The 26,466-nt window shown below is 44.0% G+C and overlaps 1 protein-coding gene across 2 annotated transcripts in view; it reads left to right on the forward strand.

The window, feature by feature from the left end:
• LOC147030840 (insulin-like growth factor 1 receptor) overlaps positions 1-26,466 on the forward strand; it is a 165,758-nt gene that overhangs the window by 99,568 nt on the left and 39,724 nt on the right. For both annotated transcript variants that reach the window (XM_085875355.1, XM_085875354.1), the window contains exons 5-6: positions 3,070-3,212; positions 20,991-21,135. In XM_085875355.1, the coding sequence (XP_085731481.1) occupies positions 3,070-3,212; positions 20,991-21,135 (288 nt within the window). The remainder of the gene's footprint in view (positions 1-3,069; positions 3,213-20,990; positions 21,136-26,466) is intronic.

Below are 26,466 nucleotides of genomic sequence, written 5' to 3' on the forward strand. Positions count from 1 at the left end.
AGAACCCAAAATCATTCAGATCATACAGGATAGGGTAAAACCTAAAATTATTCAAGTCATACAAGATCGGGTAAACCCCAAAATTATTCAGATCATACAGGCAAGGGTAAATCCGAAATCAATCAGATCATACAGGATAGGGTACAACCCAAAATCATTCAGATCATACAGGATAGGGTAAAACCTAAAATTATTCAAGTCATACAAGATCGGATAAACCACAAAATTATTCAGATCATACAGAATAGGGTAAATCCGAAATCATTCAGATCATACAGGATAGGGTAAAACCCAAAATCATTCAGATTGTACAGAATAGGGTAAAACCCAAAATCATTCAGATCATACAGGACAGGACAAAACCCCAAATCATTCAGATCATACAGGATAGAGCAAAACCCAAAATCATTCAGATTGCAGAGGAGAGAGAAAAACCCAAAATCATTCAGATTGTACAGAACAGGGTAAATCCGAAATCATTTAGATCATACAGGATAGGGTAAAACCCCAAATCATTCAGATTGTACAGAATAGGGTAAATCCGAAATCATTCAGATCATACAGGATAGGGTAAAACCCCAAATCATTCCGATCATTCAGATTGTACAGAATAGGGTAAATCCTAAATCATTCAGATCATACAGGATAGGGTACAACCCAAAATCATTCAGATCATACAGGATAGGGTAAAACCTAAAATTATTCAAGTCATACAAGATCGGATAAACCACAAAATTATTCAGATCATACAGAATAGGGTAAATCCGAAATAATTCAGATCATACAGGATAGGGTAAAACCCAAAATCATTCAGATTGTACAGAATAGGGTGAAACCCAAAATCATTCAGATCGCAGATAGGGTAAAACCCAAAATCATTCAGATTGCACAGAACAGGGTAAATCCGAAATCATTTAGATCATACAGGATAGGGTAAAACCCCAAATCATTCAGATTGTACAGAATAGGGTAAATCCGAAATCATTCAGATCATACAGGATAGGGTAAAACCCCAAATCATTCCGATCATTCAGATTGTACAGAATAGGGTAAATCCGAAATCATTCAGATCATACAGGATAGGGTAAAACCCCAAATCATTCCAATCATTCAGGAGAGGGTAAAACCCAAAATCATTCAGATCATACAGGATAGGATACAACCCAAAATCATTCAGATTGCAGAGGATAGGGTAAAACCCAAAATCATTCAGATTGTACAGAATAGGGTAAAACCCAAAATCATTTCGATCATACAGGATAGGACAAAACCCAAAATCATTCAGATCATACAGGATAGGGTAAAACCCAAAATCATTCAGATTGTGCAGGATAGGGTGAAACCCAAAATCATTCAGATCGTACAGGATAGGGTAAACCCCAAAATCATTTAGAGCATACAGGACAGGACAAAACCCAAAATCATTCAGATCATACAGGAGAGGGTAAAACTCAAAATCATTCAGATTGTACATGACAGGGTAAAACCCAAAATCATTCAGATTGTACAGGATAGGGTAAAACCCAAAATCATTCAGATTGTGCAGGATAGGGTGAAACCCAAAATCATTCAGATCGTACAGGATAGGGTGAAACCCAAAATCATTCAGATCGTACAGGATAGGGTAAACCCCAAAATCATTTAGAGCATACAGGACAGGACAAAACCCAAAATCATTCAGATCATACATGACAGGGTAAAACTCAAAATCATTCAGATTGTACATGACAGGGTAAAACCCAAAATCATTAAGATTGTACAGGATAGGGTAAAACCCAAAATCATTCAGATTGTGCAGGATAGGGTGAAACCCAAAATCATTCAGATCGTACAGGATAGGGTGAAACCCAAAATAATTCAGATCGTACAGGATAGGGTAAACCCCAAAATCATTTAGAGCATACAGGACAGGACAAAACCCAAAATCATTCAGATCATACAGGAGAGGGTAAAACTCAAAATCATTCAGATTGTACATGACAGGGTAAAACCCAAAATCATTCAGATTGTACATGACAGGGTAAAACCCAAAATCATTCAGATTGTACATGACAGGGTAAAACCCAAAATCATTCAGATTGTATATGATAGGGTAAAACCCAAAATCATTCAGATCGTACAGGATAGGGTAAAACCCAAAATCATTCAGATCGTACAGGATAGGGTAAAACCCAAAATCATTCAGATCGTACAGGACAGGGTAAAACCCAAAATCATTCAGATCGTACAGGATAGGATGAAACCCAAAATCATTCAGATCGTACAGGATAGGGTGAAATCCAAAATAATTCAGATCGTACAGGATAGGGTGAAACCCAAAATCATTCAGATCGTACAGGATAGGATGAAACCCAAAATCATTCAGATCGTACAGGATAGGGTGAAATCCAAAATAATTCAGATCATACAGGATAGTGTAAACCCCAAAATCATTCAGATCATACAGCATAGGGTAAAACCCAAAATCATTCAGATCATACAGCATAGGGTAAAACCCAAAATCATTCAGATTGTACAGGATAGGGTAAACCCCAAAATCATTCAGATCATACAGGATAGGATAAAACCCAAAATCATTTAGATCGCACAGGATAGGGTAAAACCCAAAATCATTCAGATTGTACAGAATAGGGTAAATCCGAAATCATTCAGATCATACAGGATAGGGTAAAACCCAAAATCATTCAGATTGTGCAGAATTGGGTGAAACCCAAAATCATTCAGATCATACAGGACAGGACAAAACCCAAAATCATTCAGATCGTACAGGATAGGGAAAACCCCAAAATCATTCAGATTGTACAGGATAGCAGCAATCCCTCACGAGCTCACCTGCGATGTCGATTGTGTTGGAATGTAATTGTGCATTGCATGCTGTGGTCTTTTATCATCGTTGTGAACTTGGTGTTGTTGCGGTTGTGATCTGTGCGCATCCTTTCATGTTGTCATGGAACCTCATGCCGGAGATTCCATAAGATGTCAGGAGCGCACTCGCATGTATTCACTGAGAGAAAATGTAGAACACGTCACCCTTTCATGAAAATGTACCCTTTCTTTTCTAATCCCCAGCATGACATGCAGCAAGTGCGACGGGCTGTGTCCCAAGGTGTGCCAGGTGGAGCGACAGAACATCGATTCAGTGACGGCAGCACAAGCGCTGCACGGCTGCACGCTCATCAACGGAAGCCTGATTATCAATCTTCGTGGAGGAAGTGAGTGTAATGGGTTTTTGGCACCATACTAGGAGCATCATCACATGTACGAGACGTTTGCCTGTCTGTCACATCTTCGACCAAAAGGCACCGCGATTCGAATGGGGAAACTCAGGACCAAATGCCGTTTGCCGCACCAAACAATTCCGTAGACGTTTCACAATGTCGCTCGGAAAGTGCTCGGTTTACAATTGCCGAAGCGACATTTGCTGGGGTACTTATGTCGATCAATAATTGTGCGGCGAACAAGAGGAAGTAAACAACATTGATTGATCGGTTAAAATTGTTCTTATAAGAAGCGTGTTGGAAAGTTCAGTTTAGTTTGGAAAAGGAGAAATGAAAAACAGCATTTTCGAAATTGTCAGCTCATTGGCTTTTGAAATTGGTCCTTTTGAAATCCCCAGGCGGTTGATGCAGTGCTACTACAAACTCCTATGCAGGTCGCACTGTTCGATCAGAACATTTATAGTTACTGGCAGAGTTAGCCTGGTGTTGGCTTAGTGGTTAGGCTGGTGGCTGCTTGGGATCCTAAGGTCCTGAGTTCAAGCCCCGTTGGCTGCTGAATTAAAATACACCAGGAGGTTGACTCAGCCTGTCATCCGTCCGAGGTCGGCAAAATGACCACAGTTTACTGGTAAGGGGGACACTGCATCAGCGGCATAGCCGCGTCCCAACCAATGATGCAACCAGCAGCCACAGGCTGCGAGAGAGAGAGAGAGAGAGAGAGAGAGAGAGAGAGAGGGAGAGGGAGGGAGGGAGAGAGAGAGGGAGAGGGAGGGAGAGGGAGAAGGAGGGAGAGGGACTTTTGTATCTTTTTGTTATAAAAATAGAAAAGAAAGCCCCCAAATGGGAGTTACATTTTCATTTCGGAGAAAGAAGGAAAACCAAGAAACAATTTCTGAAGAAGGGAAAGGAGGAATCGGATGGATTATATACAAAACATTTCACAAAAGGATAAACATTCCTCTCGGACTTTGCAAATAACTTCTTTTCTACACCATTTTGATTCGAACTGTGGTAATCTTCCCGTTACTGAAAAGAAAGCAAAATCCAATTTATCATGACTTATTACAAGGTTTTGGAACAAAAACAAAGCATCTTCATCATTTACTCCACCATCGTCAAGTTTTCTTTTCCTTGACTTATATACCGCCATCTTTGCCTGAGCAAGCAGGAAATTGGCGAACACAGTATTGGAATTTTTGTGTGGGATATCCAATCCGTAGATGAACACACAAGTGTTAAAAATCAAACCAAACCTCACAAAACAATTCCGAAGTAAAATAAATAAAGGTGCCAACCGTTGACGTTCAACATAGATGTGAAAAAGGTTTTCAGATTTCTTATAAAAAGGACATTAATCTACAAGCAGATTTGAAAAACGGTGTAACAAGTGATTCGAAGGAAGGATCCAGTGTACTAGTCTCCATTGGAGGTCGCCATGTCGTGGTGGTACAGGAGGGTGATAAAAACCTTTCCAGTTAGGAAAATAAGGGGGAGAACAAGGTAAGAGGTCTCTCCATCGAACCTTCTGCTGTGTTATTTGCCGTTGCGAAATAAATTTTACACAATCAAATAAAGGTCTTTTTGTTTGGGAAGGCCATTGAAGCCTACGTTAAAAGGGGGGGGACAAGGAAGAGGGCTGGCAAGAGAAAAATCACATACGAGTTCAGGAAAGGTAGAGAGAGAAGGTATTCAATGTGCATTATGTTCATTGCTTTGGTGGTCCTGCTCCCAAGCAGGTGCAAGCTGTGTGCATGTCCAAAGCACACTACATAATATGTGTGCCACGATTCGAGAGGATCACACACCGACCAGGCTTGCCAATGCATCAGCTCCGATCGAGCTGCCATTTGGGCTGAGAAGATCTGCGACAGATTTAACGCCTTTGTCGGTAAAGCGTTGAATAAAACACCTATCAGCAGGCATATCATGGAAAAGGAGTTGTAGAACAAAGGTTCTTCCAGAAACATCTGTTTCATGTAAGAATGTGTAGCTCTTGTTATTGTCAGAGCTTGCCACACATTTAGCATGCTCTGATAGAAACCAGAAAGGGGGGATGTGTGAATTTTGGAAAGGTCCATCAGGAAAAGAGAGTGGTCATAGCCTAGCCTCCCAGCCTGTTGCAAAAGGTGACGAGCGACATTGACCCATGGTGCAAAGGGTCGCGTGTATAGCATGCGAAGAGCAACCGAGAGTCAAAAGGCCATTAGCCGGCTTTTTATGTCGACCAGACCTTGTCCTCCATCGGTCAGTGGTAAACTGAGGACCCCAGGTCGCAGCCAGTGTTTTCCATCCCAGAAAAAGGACACGAAGCACTTCTGGAGCTGTTGAAGCAACGCCGCTGGAGGATGCAGCATGAAGAACCTGTGCCATAAGGTGGAGGCCACCAGTGTGTTGATGACCAAGACCCTTCCACGATATGACAGATGTGTGATCAGACTTTTCCATTTTTGCAGTTTACCCTCAACAAACTCAAGCAGACCAGCACAATTTTTTGCTACTGTGGTATTATTACCTAAGAACACTCCAAGGTATTTCACACCATCATTGGCCCATAACAGTGGAGCAGGAAGTCTTGGTGCCAAGTAGCACAATGGACCGATCCAAAGGGCACTCGTTTTGTTCCAATTTACTTTGGCTCAAGAAGCCTTTTCAAATAAGGACAAACAATAACGAACGATGTTAACGTCATTGATATCTTGTACGAATACACACACGTCATCAGCGTATGCCAGTACCTTGATGGGCCGTTCAAGCTGGGACAAACTAACCCCTGTTAGTCTACAGCGCAAAAAAAACCAGTAGGGGTTCGATGGAGAGAGCATAAAGCAACCCGGAAAGAGGGCAACCTTGTCTAATTCCCTTGTTAATAGACAAAGGTGCAACAAGTTCATTGTTTATCTTAAGCACATTATAAATATTATTGTACAATGACTTAATATAAGAGATGAACGTTGAACCGAGTCCAAACCGCTCAAGTACTTCGAAAAGGTACCGATGGTCAACACGGTCAAAGGCTTTCTCCTGATCAAGGAGAAGAAGTCCTAAATCTTTAGGGCTTTCCTTGCACAGTTCAATGATGTCTCTCACAAGGGAGATGTTGTCATAAATGGAACGTTTTGGGACACAGTAACATTGGTCTTCTTTCAACAACGAGGATAAATAAGGAGTAAGTCGCTATGCCAAGGCTTTTGAAAATATCTTATAGTCCGTACATAACAGGGAGATAGGACGCCAATATTTAACACACAGCATGTGTCCCTTTTTTGGGATGAGGGTAAGAAGAGCTCGTCGGCAACTCTGAGGTAGCTCTCCAAGCTGGCAGCTTACGTTCAAGGTGTTAATGAGTTCTGGACCCAATAAGTGCCAAAACTTCTTGTAAAATTCGGTTGTAAGTCCATCCAATCCAGGTGCTTTCCCAATGGCAAGGCTGTGCAGGGCAGTGCCAAGTTCATCCAAAGTAATGGGTCTTTCCAGTTGGGAACGCCCATCTGCACACAACACTGGCAGGCCTACGGAGATCGAGGTGACACTGACAGGATTTATTTGTTCCATTGAATATATTTTCGAAAAGTATTCTTTCACGAAAGGTTTGATTTCTGATTGTGTAAAGGTAATGGATGAAACTGCTAATCGCAGCTGAGAAAGCTGCTTACTGGGAAGACGTTTCTCTAAGGAAAAGAAGTACTTGGTTGGTACATCTGCCTCATTCAGGTGTCGCACCCTCATCCGAACTAAGGCACCACGTGCATTCCTCTCGGTCATTTCCTTTATTAAGGACTGTTTCTCAGTTAAGGTTTTTTGTATGTTACTATTATTTTGTCCGATGACCCGTTGGAGTTGTAAAATCTCTAACTGTAATATTTTCTTTACTTCATGGTCAGCCCTTGTTGAGAAAACCTGATACTGTTGGCAGAAACCTTTGATTTGGGTTTTTACTAAATTCCACCATATCAGCGGGTTAACGGAACAGCTTAACTTCTGTTCTCGGAGCGTCGTCCAGAAGGATTCAAAGGCCTGAATGAAGTTGAGGTTTTCTTGTAAACTATTGTTGAATTTCCAATGAGAGCTCCCTTGACATGGTTTAGAGAGTTGAATCAAGACTCGGGCTAGGGAATGGTCGGAGAAACCAGAAGGCACGATATCGGATTTATAAACTCCATGTAATAAATGAGAATTTACATATGCGATCAAGCCTCGCAAGTGAGATATGGTTGTTTAAACAACGACACCATGTGTAAGACCGATCAGAAGGGTGCTGCACGCGCCAAATATCATGGAGATTATATTTCGCAATGATGTTTGCAAAAAGTTTTGCGGTACATGGTTGGGGTTCCAGCCTGTTCCGGTCAAATGAAGCATTAACAGTACAGTTAAAATCGCCACCAATGATTAGACAAGTCTGCAAATCCAGTGTTTGCAGGAATTTTCTCAGTTCGGCAAAAAAGGAGATCCGCTCGTCATTTTTGCTTGGAGCGTACACATTGAGAATTGTGAACTTGACCTGATCGATAGAGAAGGTCACGGAGGCAAGGTGTCCATCAATAATACTCATAAATTTAAGGCAGGACGGATGGAAATGTTTCCCTAAGACAAACATGATGCCTGCCTTCGATGTGGAGTTGTTACTCAAGAAACATTCCTTGTCCATAAATAGTCGCCACTGAGCCTGAACAGATCGGACAGCATGGGTCTCTTGTAACAAAGCTATGTCGAGACCGTTGACCTCTACCAACTGTTTAATTTGGATCTTGCGGAGCGGACTCCCACCACCATTAACATTTGTTATTCCAATGTTGAAAGTGGCCATGAGGAAAATAATAGTTTCTAAGAATAAGATCAGAAGCGGGATAATTGATTAGGATCCCTTTTCGCCTTGGCAATCGGTTTTTTTTAAGCGGTGACAGTGTGTCTGGTGGAAACCGAATAAGTCAGGCTTACGCACGATAGCCTGAGCACACTCAAGGAAGGACGGTAGATCTGGAAAGTATTCCGTCAGGTTTATATTGCGTTTCCTGTATGTATTTTGTAAGAAGAGTCTTATTTGTTCAGGGGGGTAGGACTTTGACCGGTGAGCTTCTCCACCGTTTCCACCTGACTGTTCCTGTTTGCTTCCTCCAGGTCAGATTCGTCAGAGTCGGTTTTAGTTTCCGAGTCACACAAGCTTGTCCTGTCCTGCATATCGATACTGTGGTCAGTATTGATACACGGATCTGTACTGGTTACCAGGTCTATGTGCTCTTCCATTGTGGGAATATCTCCTGGTGAAGTAATGGAAATAATCGGGGGAGTTGATGAAACAGAAACACCATCAGTGGATGTAGCGATATCGCTTCCCTCGACCGTCACGGTGTTATCGACCTCCAACGGCGTGGAGGTATACAGTACTTTGGGGGTCTCTTGTAAAACATCTATTTTAACATTTCCTGCGTTTCCAGCTTCACCACGTGATGAGATGGGAGCAGTAACAGGGTTAACATTTGTTTCACTATTTCCTGCTGACAAGGATTCAGGGTTAACATTTACCAAAGTGACAGCAGGATCATCACTAGTGGTCTGTGTATCACCGTCAATGGACTTTCCAATAGGAGAGTTTTTAACAAGTGAAATAGTTTTCTTCACTGCAATAACAGGTAAAGCTGTCTCTGTAAGGGAGACGTCTCTGTCCTTACCGGCAAGTAGGCTGAACTTGTTGGTCGTAGGTACCGGGGTCCGGGTCCATTCCGGGTAAACATTGTCGAGTGACGTCAGTCACAACTGCAGGAACATTACCGACAGATTCCTCGTTTGTAAATGCTCCTTCTGGGTTAAACGACCATCAGGTAAATTCTTTCTCTTTCTTGATGAAACAATGGTGAAACCATCCCAAACATTCGTTTTGCTGTTTAGACGATCGGACTGAGGGGACTGGGGGTTGTTACCAGACACGGGATTCGCTTCCTTCACAGTCGAGGAAGAAGAAGAAGAAGAAGAAGAAGAAGAAGAAGAAGAAGACGTATTCTTGTTGACGAGGTTTGTTTCATCGTTCGACGAGGTTGACTTTGGGCAAGATCATTTCAAGTGTCCGAAATTACCACATTCGAAACATTTCAGGGTGTCAGTGGTTCCGTAGACTTGGTAATCATGATTATCAATTTTGAGTTTTAAAACGATGTTCAAGGTTCTTTCAGCGTTAGAGGGAGGAAGCACCACATAAGCTTGTCTCAGAAAATACATCACATGCTTCGTCCGATCGTCCTGGCTACGTAAAGGTAACATCGTGATCTGAGAAACCACAGAACCATAACGAGATAATTTGGAGATCAGTGTCTGATTTTTCAGGAAAGGGGGAGTGTTCGAGATAATGACCTTCACGGCCGGAGTGTCCAGAGGGGAGACGAGCACGAAATGTCCGTCATCTGTTGATAGTCCGGTCGATACGATTTCGTGAACCAGTTCTGTCTCAGACATGAAGATTACCACACGTTTGTTCATTCGCGAGGCTGCACGAACTTTGTCAGTACCAACTATGTTTCCCGTACCGATAACGAGATCCTCGATGCTGACGTAGTCGGGTGCGACACAGACGACGCCATGTTTTCTTGTTAATGCTTCAAATGCCGAATAACGGGAATAAGAAGTCATATTTAGGAAGGGGGAGGAGGGGCGATTGCTCTCGTGCAGTAATTAAATACGAGCCGAGACAGGTTTCCAAAGGAAATAAACACAGCCACAGTGAGGAAAAAAACGATCAGTTGAAGGCCCGGGATGGGCCGCCAACTAAAAGCTATCCACAAGAAGCTTTTGGCTCTTTCTCTCTTTATCTCGGGGAAAAGGTATGCGAGGAGAAAACAGGGGGATGGGGAGGGAAGGGGAAGAGATGAACCGAAGAGCAAACCGTGAAATAACAAGGACAGATGGGCGGGGTGGGGTGGGGTGACGACGGTGCGAGGGAAGGCCGGAGGGATGAGGGGAGGGTGGGAGCACAAATATCGATGTGTAGAAGGAAACAAAAGAAGGGAGGTGAAAAACGATGTGAAAGGGGATAGAAAGGCGCAAAAACAGGGCAGATCACAGCTCACCAAGACCACACAGCCGCCATGACACTCCATTCGACTCACCAACAGCCAGCATGGGGCGAGAGATAGAGATAGAGATAGAGAGATAGAGATATAGAGATAGAGATACTGACTGACTAGCAGAGTAGCCGCCCGATGGGCGATCACATTCCAAGCATGCAACACGTTGTTGCCTCAATCACTCCCGAAAATATAAACAAATAACCCAGGTTACGTGCATGAAGCAAAAACATACCTACTGTTTATAATTAAAACACCTCACTGCACTGGAAAATTTGGGGACAGGAATACTGTACTGTAAATGGTGGACACTTGTAATACCCTCCACCACCTGGAGATACACAAGAAGACACACACTTACATGGAGAACTGGAGATACACAAGAAGACACACACTTACATGCTACAGGATACACATTTACAGGGAGAATTTGCATTCCTACTTCCTCCCACCCCCCCCCGCCCCCTCAAGACCACCAACAAAGATAAAAATAAAAAAAAACACCCCCATACATTATTTTGGGTTATGTTGATCTGATCCTATGTCATAAGATGGATGTAATCAGCCTAGAACTGTAACAAGAGTAGCGTGACAAACAAAGAAGCAAACACCGGTCCGTGAATTACAGTAAGGATTTTGAAGTTTATTTCTTATAAACTTCCATGATAATTTCATCCTCTTTATTTGATGTACTCGTACTTTATCATTTCCAGTTCTTCTGTCGGAACCAATAAGAATGATAATTATCGAACCTGGTTTTTCTTTTTCTTTTGAATCAATCGTCCTGTTAGATGTTGGTTTCAGGACTTGACTTTAAATAAGGATCTTTCACAATATTTTAAACTTTATTTTTGATTTCTTTCGCTGGAATTTCCACCATTTCCTGTGATACCGATGCAGGTGTTCCCTGCATTTCTGACATTAATTCAGTTGTAGTAATATGTGAAGGTTGCACAACAGTGTTTACACTCAAGGTGTGTGTGTGTGTGTGTGTGTGTGTGTGTGTGTGTGTGTGTGTGTGTGTGTGTGTGTGTGTGTGTGTGTGTGTGTGTGTGTGTGTGTGTGTGTGTGTGTGTGTGTGTGTGTGTGTGTGTGTGTGTGTGTGTGTGTGTGTGTGTGTAAAATTCTATCAACTTGATTTTTATGCATTATACACAAACATTCCACATTACAATCTCATAACCGCATTGGACAGAGCGGTAAATAAAACATTTGCAGGAGGGCATGAAAGTTTATGAACAAAGAGCAAACTGGTCGATAAAGGAAAATCAATATTCATGTAGTTTGTCAGAAAATAAACTTTAAAGAAGCATTCGATTTCTCCTAAACAACAGTTTATTTACATTTGGCAACAAGATACTCCAGCAGACAGTGGGGATACCCACGGGTTCAGATCCAACTCCTGTCTTTGCAAATTTATTCCTGCACGTGTACGAGTCTGGGTCCAGAACATGTCTTCTTCACATCCATGGACCAAGCAACTCTATACAATCCTATCTTTCCAATGGAATTCCTCCATCGAACCCACAAACACAACAATATATAGACAGACATACATATATTCACATACATACATACACACATACATATACACACATACACATAAACACATACACACACATACACACATACATACACACATACATACACATACATACACGCATACATACACATACATACATATTGTTACGGCTGTGGAAATTCGCAATACACCATAAAGGGTCCTCATGTGAGATATATCAATAAGTTCATGTGTAGTTAGCCCACACCTGTTGTTTAGAGGGAATATGTGTGATTCATCTGGGCTGCGACGCTTTGAGCTAGCCATTTTTCTTTCTCTATCGTTATTTTGGATCATTAAGCCGCCAACAACTCAAACACAACCACCTTCACCTCTTTAACTCCACAACTCCATCCCGCAAACATCGCTTCACCACCATTCCCAAACGACGCCCACCAACCACCAAACCACCACAGCAAACCCCCCACCACCTTCGCCTTTCTCCTTCCACAACCATCGACCCCACCACCAGTCAACACTGAACGTCGTACTGTCCGAAGCAGTTCGGTGATTGCTGCCGAACGCAGCAAGCCGCGAGTGCAATGGATTCCTTACGGGAGAGAAATTCGGATCAGGGGAGGTTCACGCCCCTTTTCCTCCGTCCAATGGGCGAGCATCGGGCGGTGTGGCCCCGCCTCCAAGCGCGATGAATGTGGATTCCTTACGGGAGAGAAATTCGGATCAGGGGAGGTTCACGCCCCTTTTCCTCCGTCCAATGGGCGAGCGTCGGGCGGTGTGGCCCCGCCTCCAAGCGCGATGGATGTGAATTCCTCTCAGGAAGGAATTCGGATCAAAAGAGGCTCAGGCCCCTTTTTGCCACACCAATGGCTGAACAGAGGGTGGCGTGGCCCCGCCTCCAATCGTGTTTTGATCCTAAAATCTGCATACAGGCTCCTCCTCCGGTTTATAAAAGACGCAAGTCTGTGTCGAACTCATTGTTGTAGTGTGGGGGTCGCTTTTCCCGTGGCTGGTGTCGTCTCGTCGCTGGGCTCGTCTCGTCGCTGCAATCGAGCCACCTTCGCTTTCACAAGCGACCAAGCCAGCCTGCCATTCCCCTCGCTCGACCCTGAGCATCAACAATTCCCCCCCCCCCATCCGCGCTGAGATAGTGCTGGTGGCCCCGTTCATTCCCCACCCTAGCCGTGGTGCCGACCAAACCGTGCTTGCGCGGAGCACGCCGGAGAGGGCTCACTGACCACGCCAGGGGCACGGAGTCGGGGCACAGCTGCGCTGATATTGCGGCTTGCCCGCCATCGCGTCACGAGGACGCGGGTAAGACCTTTTCGGTCTCGTGGACCTGGCCGCTCCTCCAGGTTCCGCGCACATTTGGTCCAAGGACCCCGTCGACCTCCCTGCCTATGGGGAGGTCTTTCCTGTTTATTTTGAATGAATGATGTGGCGCTGAGTCCCGCCAAGTATAATTGTTTAAGTGTTTTAAATAATTATCGTCGGTAGTAGTGCTTTTGCTTTTGTTGCATTTTGCTTTTGCTGCACATTGCATTACTGCCTTACGTGCATGTGTTGTGTGTGTGAAACAGTTGTCAAACTGTTTGCCGTTTCGTTGCGTCCTTTCCTTCGGTTGAAAGTTCCATCTTGCATCACGTAAGGGATTGGTAGTGGGTTGAAACACCCGATAAGTAATCTGAACCGTCGAGGTCGACGATAACTCCGCTCGGTTATCCCTGCAGCACGGAACGAGCTGCTTAAACGGTTCGTGTCCGAAGTCGACCTGCGGCGAGGTACGATTGCCCGGTCGACCACTCGCGCAGGTACTTAGGTAGGTCGAATTTGGCGAGCAACCCTATCCTGCGCAGGTGAGCAATTGGCACGATCGTGGTGACGTTAAACCCCCACCCGTGACTGGCTCCTGGCGGTAGTTCCAGGAGGGTCACGACTGAATTGTCCGTTCCAGTGGGCGACGCGTCGCGATTCGAGTTACGTGGCCGATCGCACGCCGGACGGGCCAAAATTCGTTACAATATACATACATACACACACATACATACACACATACATACACACATACATACATACATACGCACATATATACATACATACATATACATATTGTTGCGAATTCGCGCCCGCCGGCGCGTGGACAATTCTGTCGTGACCCTCTCGGACTAACGCCGGGAGCTAGTCACGGGTGGGCCTTTCAGCCTCACCACGATCGCGCCAATCGGCCACCCGCGTGGGATAGAGTTGTTCGCCAAACTCGACCTACCTAAGTACCCACGCGGATGGTAAACCGGGCGATCGCACCTCGCCGCAGGTCGACTCCGGACACGGGCCGCTTAAGCGGTCCGTTCCGTACTATCGGGATAACCGAGCGGTGTTATCGTCGGCCTCGACGGTTCCGATTACTTATCAGGCGTATTAAGCCCACTACGAACCCTTTACGTGAAGCAAGATGGAGATTCAACAAAGGGAAGGACGCAGCGAAACGGGGAACAAGTTCACACAGACACAGAGCACACATATACAGCCAAAGAGTCAAAATGCACATATATCAATTTAAAACAACAACAACAACAACAATGCAGAGCTACGACCGAATACGCGAACACACGGCAACACTTAAAACATTACTACTTGACGGACGGCGCCACCCACAGACATTTACACAAAAAGCAAAGGAAAAAGAAAAAGAAGTCGCGACTTCCCTTTTCGTGGCCGGTGAGCCCCTCTCCCACGACCGTCAGCGTGGTCACACCTGGCCCCGACCTCTCTCGCGGCCGGCGAACCCTCTCCGGCACTCCTCGTCCGGACGCGCAGGTCCACCTCACAACCGGCGCTGCCGCGTCTCCCGTCCGTGCCTTCGTGACAGGCCACTCGCCAAACCGCGGGCGCAGGACTCTTCCCCCGACAAGACAAGCAGACAGGACGCCTCGAAGAACCAACTCAACCCGAACCAACTCGACCAACTCTCGACCAACAACTCGACCAACTCTCGACCAACAACTCCCGACCAACAACTCTCGACCAACAACTCTCGACCAACCACTCCTCAAGGTCCGTCCTGTCCGCCTTTTATAGCGCGGGGCTCCGCCCTTCGCTCCGCCCCGTTTTCGGCCCCGCCTCCCTTCGAACTTCTTGGAGAAGCCTCTCGAAGGGGGGCGTGACCTCTCGCTCTCCCTCCACCCTGCGCCGTGCGGGGGCCGGGGGAGTCAGTCTTGGCTCAGAGCCAGGGAATTATTCCCCCAAAAAGAGGCCCCCACCTTTTCTCACCTTTGACCCGCGGCTCGGATCGCACTTCCCCCACACCGAGCGCAGAGAATTTCGACGGGAGAAACAGGCGGAAAAACCCCTGAGCATCGTTGTTGGTTTTTGTTTGTTCCCGGAGATCGTAACCGCACAGGGCCTAGTGAATGGTGAGTGGCGAAGATGTGGTAGTGTAGATGGTGGAGGTGATGTGGTTGGAGTGTGGTTGGCGCTGTGGTGGGGATGGCGTGGATGTTGAGATGCTGTTTGTTTGAAATAAAAGATAGAACAGAAAAATGGCTAACTCAAAGCGTCGCAGCCCGAATGAATCACATTTATTCCCTCTAAACAACAGGTTTGGGGCTAACTACACATGTACTGAAGAGATACCTCACCTACGGGACTGGATGGTGGTTTGCGAATTTCCACAGCCGTAACAATATATACATACATACATACAGACAGACATACATACACATACACACACATACATACAGACACACACACACATAAACACATATATACACATACATACATACACACACATACATACATACAAACATACACATACATACATACACACACACATACACACATACATACATACATACACACATACAAATAAACACATACATACACATACATACATACATACACACATACATACATACATACATGCATACATACATACACACATACGCATAAACATACATACATACACACACATATACATACATCCACATACATGCACACATACATACATACAGACACATACACACATACAAACACATACACACATAAATACATAGATACATACACACACATACACACATACAAATACATACACACATACATACACATACACACATACACATAAACACATAGATACACATGCACATACATACATACATACATACACACATACACATAAACACATACATACACATGCACATAAACACATACATACACACACATACACACACATACACACACATACACACATTCACATAAACACATAAACACATACATACACACATACATACACATAAACAGATACATACACATAAACACATATACACACACATACATACACATACACACACACACATAAACACATACATACACATGCACATACATACATACACACACGCATACACATACATGCATGCATACATACATACATACATACACACATACACATAAACATACATACATACACACATATACATACATACACACATATACATACATACACATACATACACATACACACATACATACATACATACAAACACATACACACATACAAACTCATACACACACACACATACATACACACATACACACATACACACATACATACATACACACATACAAATAAACACATACACACACATACACATACATACATACATACATACATACATACACGCATACACACACATACATACATACATACAAACACATACACACATACATACATGGATACATACACACATACATAGATACCTACACACACATACACACATACAAACACATACACACATACACACATACAAACATACATACACACATACACACATACACACATGCATACACATACATACATACATACATACATACACAAACATACACACACGCATACACATACATACATACATACATACATACACACATACACACGAACATACATACATACACACATATACATACATACACATACATACACATACACACATACATACATACAAACACATACACACATACAAACACATACACACATACACACATACACACACACATACACACATACATACATTCATACATACATACACAAACATACACACACGCATACACATACATACATACATACATACATACATACATACATACATACACACATACATACATATATTCATACATATATTCACATACATACATACACACATCCACACAAACCCACACGCATACATACATATATACATACACATACACACATACATACATACATACAAAACATTCACACATACATACATACATACATACAAAAACACATATACATACATACATACATACATACACACATACACACATACATACATACACACACATACACACACATACATACACATACACACACATACATACACATACACACATACATACACATACACATACATACACATACATACACACATACATACACATATACACACACATACATATACATACACATATACACACACACATACATACACACACATACATACACACACATACACACATACATACATACACACACATACATACATACACACATACATACACACACACATGCACACATACACACATATATTACATACACACACAAACATACACACATACATACACATACACACATACACACATACACACATACACACATACACATAAACACATACATACACATACATACATACATACATACACACACACATACACACACATACACACATGCATACACATACATACATACACATACATACACATACATACACACATACATACACACATACATTCACATACATACACATACATACACATACATACACATACATACACATACATACATACATACACACATACATACACATACATCCATACATACACATACATACACATACATACACACACATACACATACATACACATACATACACATACATACACATACATACACACATACATACACACACATACACACATACATTCACATACATACACATACACATACGTACACATACATACACATACATATATGCATACACACATACACACATACATACATACATACATACATACACACATACATACATACATACATATACATACATACACATACACATACATACATACACTCATACACACATACACACACATACACATACATACACACATACATACATATACATACACACGTACACATACATACACACACATACACACATATACACACACATACACACATACACACATACACACATGCACACACATACACATACATACACACATACACTCATACACACATGCACACACATACACATACATACACACATACATACATATACATACACACGTACACATACATACACATACATACACACACATACACACATATACACACACATACACATATACACACACATACACACATATACACACACATACACATACATACACATACATACACACATACATACATATACATACACACGTACACATACATACACACACATACACACATATACACACACATACACACATATACACACACATACACACATATACACACACATACACATACATACACATACATGTGCGAATAAACGAAAAGTTTACGTAAAGAAAGGAATAACACGTCGTCATACAGGATACATTTTGGTCTCGTAAGTAAAAATTGGCTCCAACAACTCGTGTGCTTTAAACTACTTTCTCATTACAGCAACAGTAGTAAAAATTTACAATGACCAGGAACGAAAAACACTTGTTTGAGAAATATTTTCCAGTGGAACAGCAGTTTCTATGTCTATCCTAAGTTCAGGAAACGATCAAAACTTTGATTGCGGGCCGAGCTCGACGAAGCTATGAGGATGAGCTGAAGGAGACGGAACTTTATACGCGAGAAAGGAGTCGATGACGAGGGGATTTTATTGAGATGATTAGGATAATGAAAGGTACCGTATATACGAAATAAGTGCAGAAGAATTTTTCAGCAGGGTAGACAGTGAAAGGACCAGGGGCCATGGAGGGGCCTGAGAGTAAAGAATAGGAGCGTGAAGAGGGTAGTAAGGCAGGGGTCTTATACTCAGAGAGTAGTTGATGGTCTCCCTGGAAAGGTCGTGGCAGCAGAAACAGTAGATAAGTTTAAATTAGAATTAGATAGGGACTTATAGAAGCATTAGGGCTAGATGGGTGCAGGTATGTTGGCAGGACTGGCAAGTAGAGTTTGGGTATGCATGGGTGATCATGTACACGGCGACTGAGGTCAATGAGAGGGTCTAGTTCAGGGGTTGCCAAACCCAGGGTTGTGACCCAAACTTGAACCCCCCCCCCCTCAAAATCTCAGTTTTCGAGGGGGAGGGGTTTCATGTCAAAAGCATTTTCTCTGACAATTTTTATCGTAGGTACACTAGGTACCAGTATCATTTGGGTTGCAAGGCAAATGTGATTTTAAATTTTGGGTCATGGACAAAAAAGTTTGGGAACCACTGGTCTAGTTCATGAAAAAATTCAATGAAAGGAAATAAAAAGAATGTGGTGTCAACAAAGCACAGACAGGATGGGCCAAATGGTCACGTGTTTGAGTTCCTTGTGTCGTTGAGATGTCTCTTGTCCTCACATAGTGGGACAGTGCCACCATTAACGGCAGAATATACAGCGGTCCGCATTCTGAGAAGCCATCGGGTTGACCTTTACAGGTGATACATCCGGACACGACCTCGTGCGTTACCATCGCGGTTTAAGAGCATCAATAAGTTCTTTGTGACACGGATAATTAACCAAGTCACATGGAACCAACTGAAGGGAGTACAGTATCAGGGTTGGTGCTGAATAAACAATCCATGAAAAATGATGAAGGTCATGTCATCAAAAACAAGAAGTCCCGCTTACGAGCATCGAAGGAATTTGATTTTGTCAACATGGGCAGATGTAGCTCGCTTGTTGTGATATGCAATATGTCCATTAGAGGGTCGAGTGCAGTGTATCTGGTGGAGGAGAACATTCCCTCTATTTGTGGCAATTTTGGACACACCACGAGCAGAGAATAGTTTTCCAATGGAAATATCGGTCAGGCAATGAAAACATCTCGTGATAACTCACGAGCAGATGATTTTCCTTGTGGCTTGCCAATAATGTATCAACATTGTGAGAAGGTTATGATGAGATAACATGAGCACATTGGTTAAAGCAATGTGCGAATGCGTTTTGTGATTTGTCAAATTACGGAACAACGTCCGAAACCACATTTGGACAAGGTGACCGCGATATCCCCATCTCATCCTCATTGTTACAGAAAAACAAATGTGCACGCTCACACACATGGTATTACTTTGTTGTGTGTCTGTCTGTGTGTATGTGTCTGTCGAAACATCTCAATAAAATCCCCTCGTCATCGACTCCTTTCTAGCGTATAAAGTTCCGTCTCCTTCAGCCCATCCTCGTAGCTTCGTCGAGCTCGGCCCGCAATCAAAGTTTTGACCGTTTCCTGAACTTAGGATAGACATAGAAACTGCTGTTCCACTGGAAAATATTTCTCAAACAAGTGTTTTTCGTTCCTGGTCATTGTAAATTTTTACTACTGTTGCTGTAATGAGAAAGTAGTTTAAAGCACACGAGTTGTTGGAGCCAATTTTTACTTACGAGACCAAAATGCATCCTGTATGACGACGTGTTATTCCTTTCTTTACGTAAACTTTTTGTTTATTCGCACATTTGGTTCGGTTACTGATGCTGAAACTTCTGAACTTGCTTGAAACCGTTTGGAGGTGATGGAGCCTTTTTTTGTTGTCGAGCTGTCTAATGCTCACGGAGAAGCTTGTACACGCATCATATGCTAGTCAAGGACGTCAGGAGACCTCGTGTAGTTTGACATGCATGACATCATTCGTTGGGCAGAGAGAAAATATGATATGTATTTAGAAACGTTCCCCCAGCCTACGTGTTCCCCATCAGAAGGTCGGAATATCTGCGGCCGTTATGGAAGAAGAATCATTTAATTGATATTTAATCCACAAATTGCCTTACTTTCTGTGTATCGATGAAATTGAAAGTTTATCTTCCATCTTACCAACTCTTTCTGAGACAAGCTAACTCACTTTTGCACAACAATCGTGAAAGTACTGTGCATGGTTTTCCAGCGTAAAACCCCTTCCCACCATCCCGCCTCATCCTTCCATTTCTTATCTCTTCCTGCAGACAATATTGCTGCCGAACTGGAAGCTAACCTGGGTCGTATTGAAGAAGTAACAGGTTACGTCAAGATCAAGCATTCCTTCGCGCTGGTTTCACTTGCTTTCTTTCGGAGCCTTCGCATCATTCGTGGGGAGAATTTGTATTTGGAGTAAGTAAAATTGCTAAGCCGACACATCAGAATCGGTTAGCCTCAGTCGGGCATTTAGGAAGTTGCTACTTCATTTCACCTCCTGCCCGCATGTCCACCTTGAAACGGAGCTGTCGTGCTGCTCCAGGTGGGCTAACCTTCCCTGTTATATGTTGACACAAGTGAGAGATTGCGAAGGTAGGTTTCCACTGGCGCATTGACACTGCACCGTGAGGTTGGTTTTTCACCCACAATGCGGTGTGTGGGATTCCTTGGACCATTCCGGTTTGGCTTGGACTCCAGCCAGTCTGAAAGCGCCAGTAGAAACACGGTAAACGTTACGAGGTAACACGAACTGCGGAGAACCTTTAGATCTTGTGTATTTAATACAGTCGTGGATTTACACCTGGTTTTGTGATCGCCTCACCGCACGGAGCATGCTCATTTGTTCTTGATTCATTTTCATTTGTGAAAGTTTATTGAATGCCCAAATCCCAGTATTAAATTGAATTGAATTGGAGAATATTCGAATTCGATAAAATAAAAATTTAAAAAATTTCTATAAATGGTTAGCTCATACATATTGCAAATTTGTGACCTTGTAATTGTCATCAGATTGTTTTGAATTAATGAATCTTGTGATTTCCTTCTGTTGCCTGTTTCAAATTGTTTTTGCCGGATCAATTTGTCAATAATTTGGTTTCAGGTGATTGTGGGTGGTAGTGCCTTTCAAAGGCATAATGTGAGTGCTCATCCTGAGTCACCCTGAGGGCATCAAGAGTTAACCACAATGTTTGGATGGACTGGCAGGGCAGGGCAGGGAGATTGCCCCCCCCCACCCCTCCCTGAGGGTTATTTCCAACCAGCTGGGTTGTTTTTCCTGACAACCCATTGGTGGCATGCTAATTCTCAGATTACGTTTTCAGAAACTTACGATCCAAAATCCCAAGTACTTTCGCTCCCACTGAACCAGGGGCCACAGCCCTTAAAGTAAAGATGAGAGTATTATCAAAATCCCATGTACTTACACTCTCCCTGAACCAGGGGCCACAGCCCTTAAAGTAAAGAAGATGAGAGTATGATCCATATCCCAAGGACTTCTGCTTCCACTGAACCAGGGGCCACAGCCCTTTTTTTTTTTTTTTTTTTTTTTTTTTTTTTTTGTTGTATACCTTGGTCGAGGCTCGTATGAGAGCTAACACACAACTCACAGCAAGGAGGCATGAGACAAGAGGGGCGGGAGTGGAAGGGACAAATCATTGGGGAACAGACACAGGTGAACTGTGGAAGGGAGAGGGATGGGGATGGGACGGGGAACATGGCGAGGAGAAGATGGACATTACAGGGACTTTCAGGAAGGAAAGCAGGAGAATTGAAGGAAGTGGGCTTGGGTGGATTATCGGGGGTAGAAAAGATCGAGGATTTGGATGGGGGAAGATAAGAGGTGGTGGTGAACAGCTGTTTTGAAAGCCTGGAGGGAAGAATGGGAAAGAATAGAGTGAGGAAGTTTATTCCAAAGGCGGGAAAAAGAGGAATGAAAGAGTGAAGATGAGCAGTGATTCGTGATTTTGGTAGTTTTACCAGAAGGGGGTTGTTGGCGGACCTTGAGCGCCCTGTGGAAATGTGGTTGGGACAAATCGCAGAGAGAGCAGGGGGGGCAAGGCTGGAGAGGAGTCGGTAGAAGACAGAAAGACCACCGACCAACCTGCGGTGATTGAGTGAGAGGCCCAAAGACTCAGCTTCATTGCGGGAGATGCCAATGATCTTAAAAGCCCTGGTTTCGACAGCGTGAAGTCGAGAAAGGTGGGAGGCAGGAGCACCAGCCCAGAGGGGAGAGCAGTACTCCATCAGGCTACGGACAAAAGCTTTGTAAGTGGTCAGGAGCTCAAGAGGGCCGAGGAAGGACTTTGTACGACGGAGGATTCCCAGTCGGCGACTGGCTTTTGAGGCAAGGTTGGAAATGTGACTTTCCCAGGAAAGGTCATGGCAGATAGTGAGACCCAGAAGCTTGAAGGAAAAGACTTCTTCCAGAGGATTGTTGAGAAAGTGGATGGGGGGGTTTTGTAAACGGTCCTTTCGAAGAGACATAGTGAGAGTGTGAGATTTGTCTGGATTGAAAGACATGTTCCACGTGTTGGACCAGTTTGTGATTTTATCCAGATCTGCAGTGAGCGAAGAAGCTGCTGCTTGCCGGTCTGAGGGATGACAGATGGTGCGGCAGAGGGTGGAGTCATCGGCAAAGAGAAATAGAGGATTTTCCAGAGAGTCCGAGAGATCATTGATGAAAACCAGAAAAAGAACAGGGCCCAGAACGCTACCTTGAGGAACTCCAGCCTGCACAGGAAGAGGGGATGAAAGAACTCCATTTAGGGCCACACGTTGACTGCGACAGGAGAGGAAGTCTGCGAGCCATGAGTGGAGATGGCCTTGAATACCATGGGAAGAGAGTTTGGTGAGTAGGGCAGGGTGCCAGACTGTGTCAAAAGCACGTGATATGTCCAGGGATACGGCTCGGATTTCCTGTCTGGCATTGAGGACCTCCATCCATTGATGGGAGAGCAGTAGCAGCATATCTAGGGTAGAGTGACCTGGTCTGAAACCAAATTGATGATTGGAAATCAAGCCATTGGAGAAGAGGAAGGATTTCATGTCTGAAGCGATGATGGATTCCATAACCTTGCTGATGATTGGGAGAAGGCTGATTGGTCTGTAGTTATAGGGATCTGTTTTTGCACCTTTTATGCAGGGCAGTGATGTTAGCAGATTTCCAAGCAGATGGCAGATGACCTTGGGAAAATGAGAGGGTGAATAGAACAGAGAGAGGGTGAGCAAGAGCAGAAGAGCAGGCTTTGAGGACACGTGGGCTGATGCCGTCTGGACCGGTTGCAGAATCTGACTCGAGGTTTGAAAGCAAGCTCTCCACCTTGTCAGGAGAAAAGGATACAGAGTCCAGGGACAGTTGGGTGCGACTGGGTAAAGTGGGTAGAGATAGTGATGGGTTTAGGACACAAGATTTAGCTGCAAACACCGAGTTTAGACATTCAGCTTTATCACGTGTGGAATCAGCAGTGCGGCCATTTGAGGTAAGGGAGGGGATGGAGGGGGAACATACACCAGAAACAGATTTGATTAAACGCCACCAGGATTTTGAGGAGGGAGAGAGGTTTGAGAGTTCAGACTTGAGATGAGAAAGATGTTGTTTTCTGGCTCTCCTGAGGGTAGATACACACTTGTTCCGAGCTTTGTGGAAAGAACTGAGATTGCCCTCAGTTGGGTTTGCTTTCCATGAGGCAAAGGCAAGTTGTTTCAGGACAACTGCCTCGCCACAAGCTTCAGTAAACCAAGGGCGGGAGGAAGGGTAAGACAACTGAACACGAGAGGGGATAAATCTGTGCATGAGGGAGAGCAAGTTTATTTGAAAGAATTCCCAGGATGAGTTGATGTTTGAGAAAGTAGTGATAGGAGACCAGTCTGTAAGTTTGATGGCTGCTCGGAGACCCTGCCAGTCGGCTTGAGTGAAATGCCAGACTCGACGGCGGTGAGGTGGTTCTCTGATAACAGCCAGAGAGATGTCCACTTTAACAAGGACGTGGTCAGAAGAACCAATTGGAGCAAAGGAAGAGCAGCAGATATTGTCAGGGAAATTTGTCAAAATCAGATCCAGAAGAGATGGAGTACCATTGGTTGAGATCCAGGTCGGGAAGTTGACCGATTGAGTCAGTCCCAATGAGTCGCAGAAAGCTTTTGCTGATGTCCCATGGCAGGTGAGAGAGGTACCCACACCTAGCCAACTGGCGTGATGACAATTGAAGTCGCCACATAAGAGGAAGAGAGAGTTTGGATGAGAAGATAGAAGATGGTCCATGTTTTCGGAGAGTGAGGTGTAGATGGAGTCATCACTGTTTGGTGGACGGTACAGTACACATATAAACATGAGGTGGGAGTGGAGGGGAAGCCGAAGCCAGAGGTATTCCTGGGGGTGTGGGGGAGTGAGAGCAGTGCAGGGAGAGTGAGGAATAGAGTCTTTGATGAAGAGAGCAACACCTCCACCAGGACGAGACTCAGGTCTGTCATACCGTAAGAGGGAGTAACCAGGGAGAGATACTTGGGAGTCAGACACGTCTTGGGAGAGGAAAGTTTCTGTTAGGCAGATAATGTCTGGTTTGTCAGTGGCAACCTGTATGGAAAGATCTGAAAGGTTTGAGCGAAGGCCCCGGATATTTGAGGTCCACACTTTTAATGAAGAGGTAGGGGAGGAGGCTTTGGGTGCAGGAGGTGGAGGGGGCGGGGGAGGGTAGGACGAGGGAAGAGGGGGGGAGGTAAGGAGGGTTGCTGAAGGAGTGTGGGGTATTGCAGAATAGCGAGGGGAGGGGGCCGAATGAGGAGGAGAAAAGGCTCTGTGGTGCTGGGAGAGAGGGGGTTAGGCGATCATGAATTATCATGAATTATCATGCCCTTAAAGCAAAGATGAGAGTATAATCTATATCCCAAGTACTTCCCGCTCCCACTGAACCAGGGGGCACAGCCCTTAAAGTAAAGAAGATGAGAGTGTGATCCATATCCCAAGGACTTCTGCTTCCACTGAACCAGGGGCCACAGCCCTTAAAGTAAAGATGAGAGTATGATCCAAATCCCAAGTACTTCCGCTCCTACTGAACCAGGGGCCACAGCCCTTAAAGTAAGGAAGATGAATGAGAGTATGATCCAAATCCCAAGTACTTCCCGCTCCCACTGAACCAGGGGCCACAGCCCTTAAAGTAAGGAAGATGAGAGTATTATCAAAATCCCATGTACTTACACTCTCCCTGAACCAGGGGCCACAGCCCTTAAAGTAAAGAAGATGAGAGTGTGATCCATATCCCAAGGACTTCTGCTTCCACTGAACCAGGGGCCACAGCCCTTAAAGTAAAGATGAGAGTATGATCCAAATCCCAAGTACTTCCGCTCCTACTGAACCAGGGGCCACAGCCCTTAAAGTAAGGAAGATGAGAGTATGATCTATATCCCGCTTTCTAAAAGCGTTCATGCCAGCTGTAAGCATTTTGTTTCTCGACATACAGTTCAGTACCATATTGTGCAGTCATTCTTCAAAACATGTCAGACTGTGTGACATCATACCTTCAGTAAGCAAAAATATGATGACCCTTCACTGCTCTGTAATGATGCACTCTTGTCGTAGGGGCAGACATATTTCTAGCAGGGTTAATCGTGCGCATGCGGGGGGAGTCGGGTACTAAGTGGTCAACGAATGGATAGCACTGTCCCCTGCGATGTCGCACATAATGCATTTGTATTGTATGACACACATATTATTAATGGCATCCCACTTTATTTATTGATTTACCTTCATAT

Source organism: Eptatretus burgeri, chromosome 3 (genome assembly GCF_056783735.1).
Source record: "Eptatretus burgeri isolate ZD-2024b chromosome 3, Ebu_testis_v1, whole genome shotgun sequence".
Taxonomy (NCBI): domain Eukaryota; kingdom Metazoa; phylum Chordata; class Myxini; order Myxiniformes; family Myxinidae; genus Eptatretus; species Eptatretus burgeri.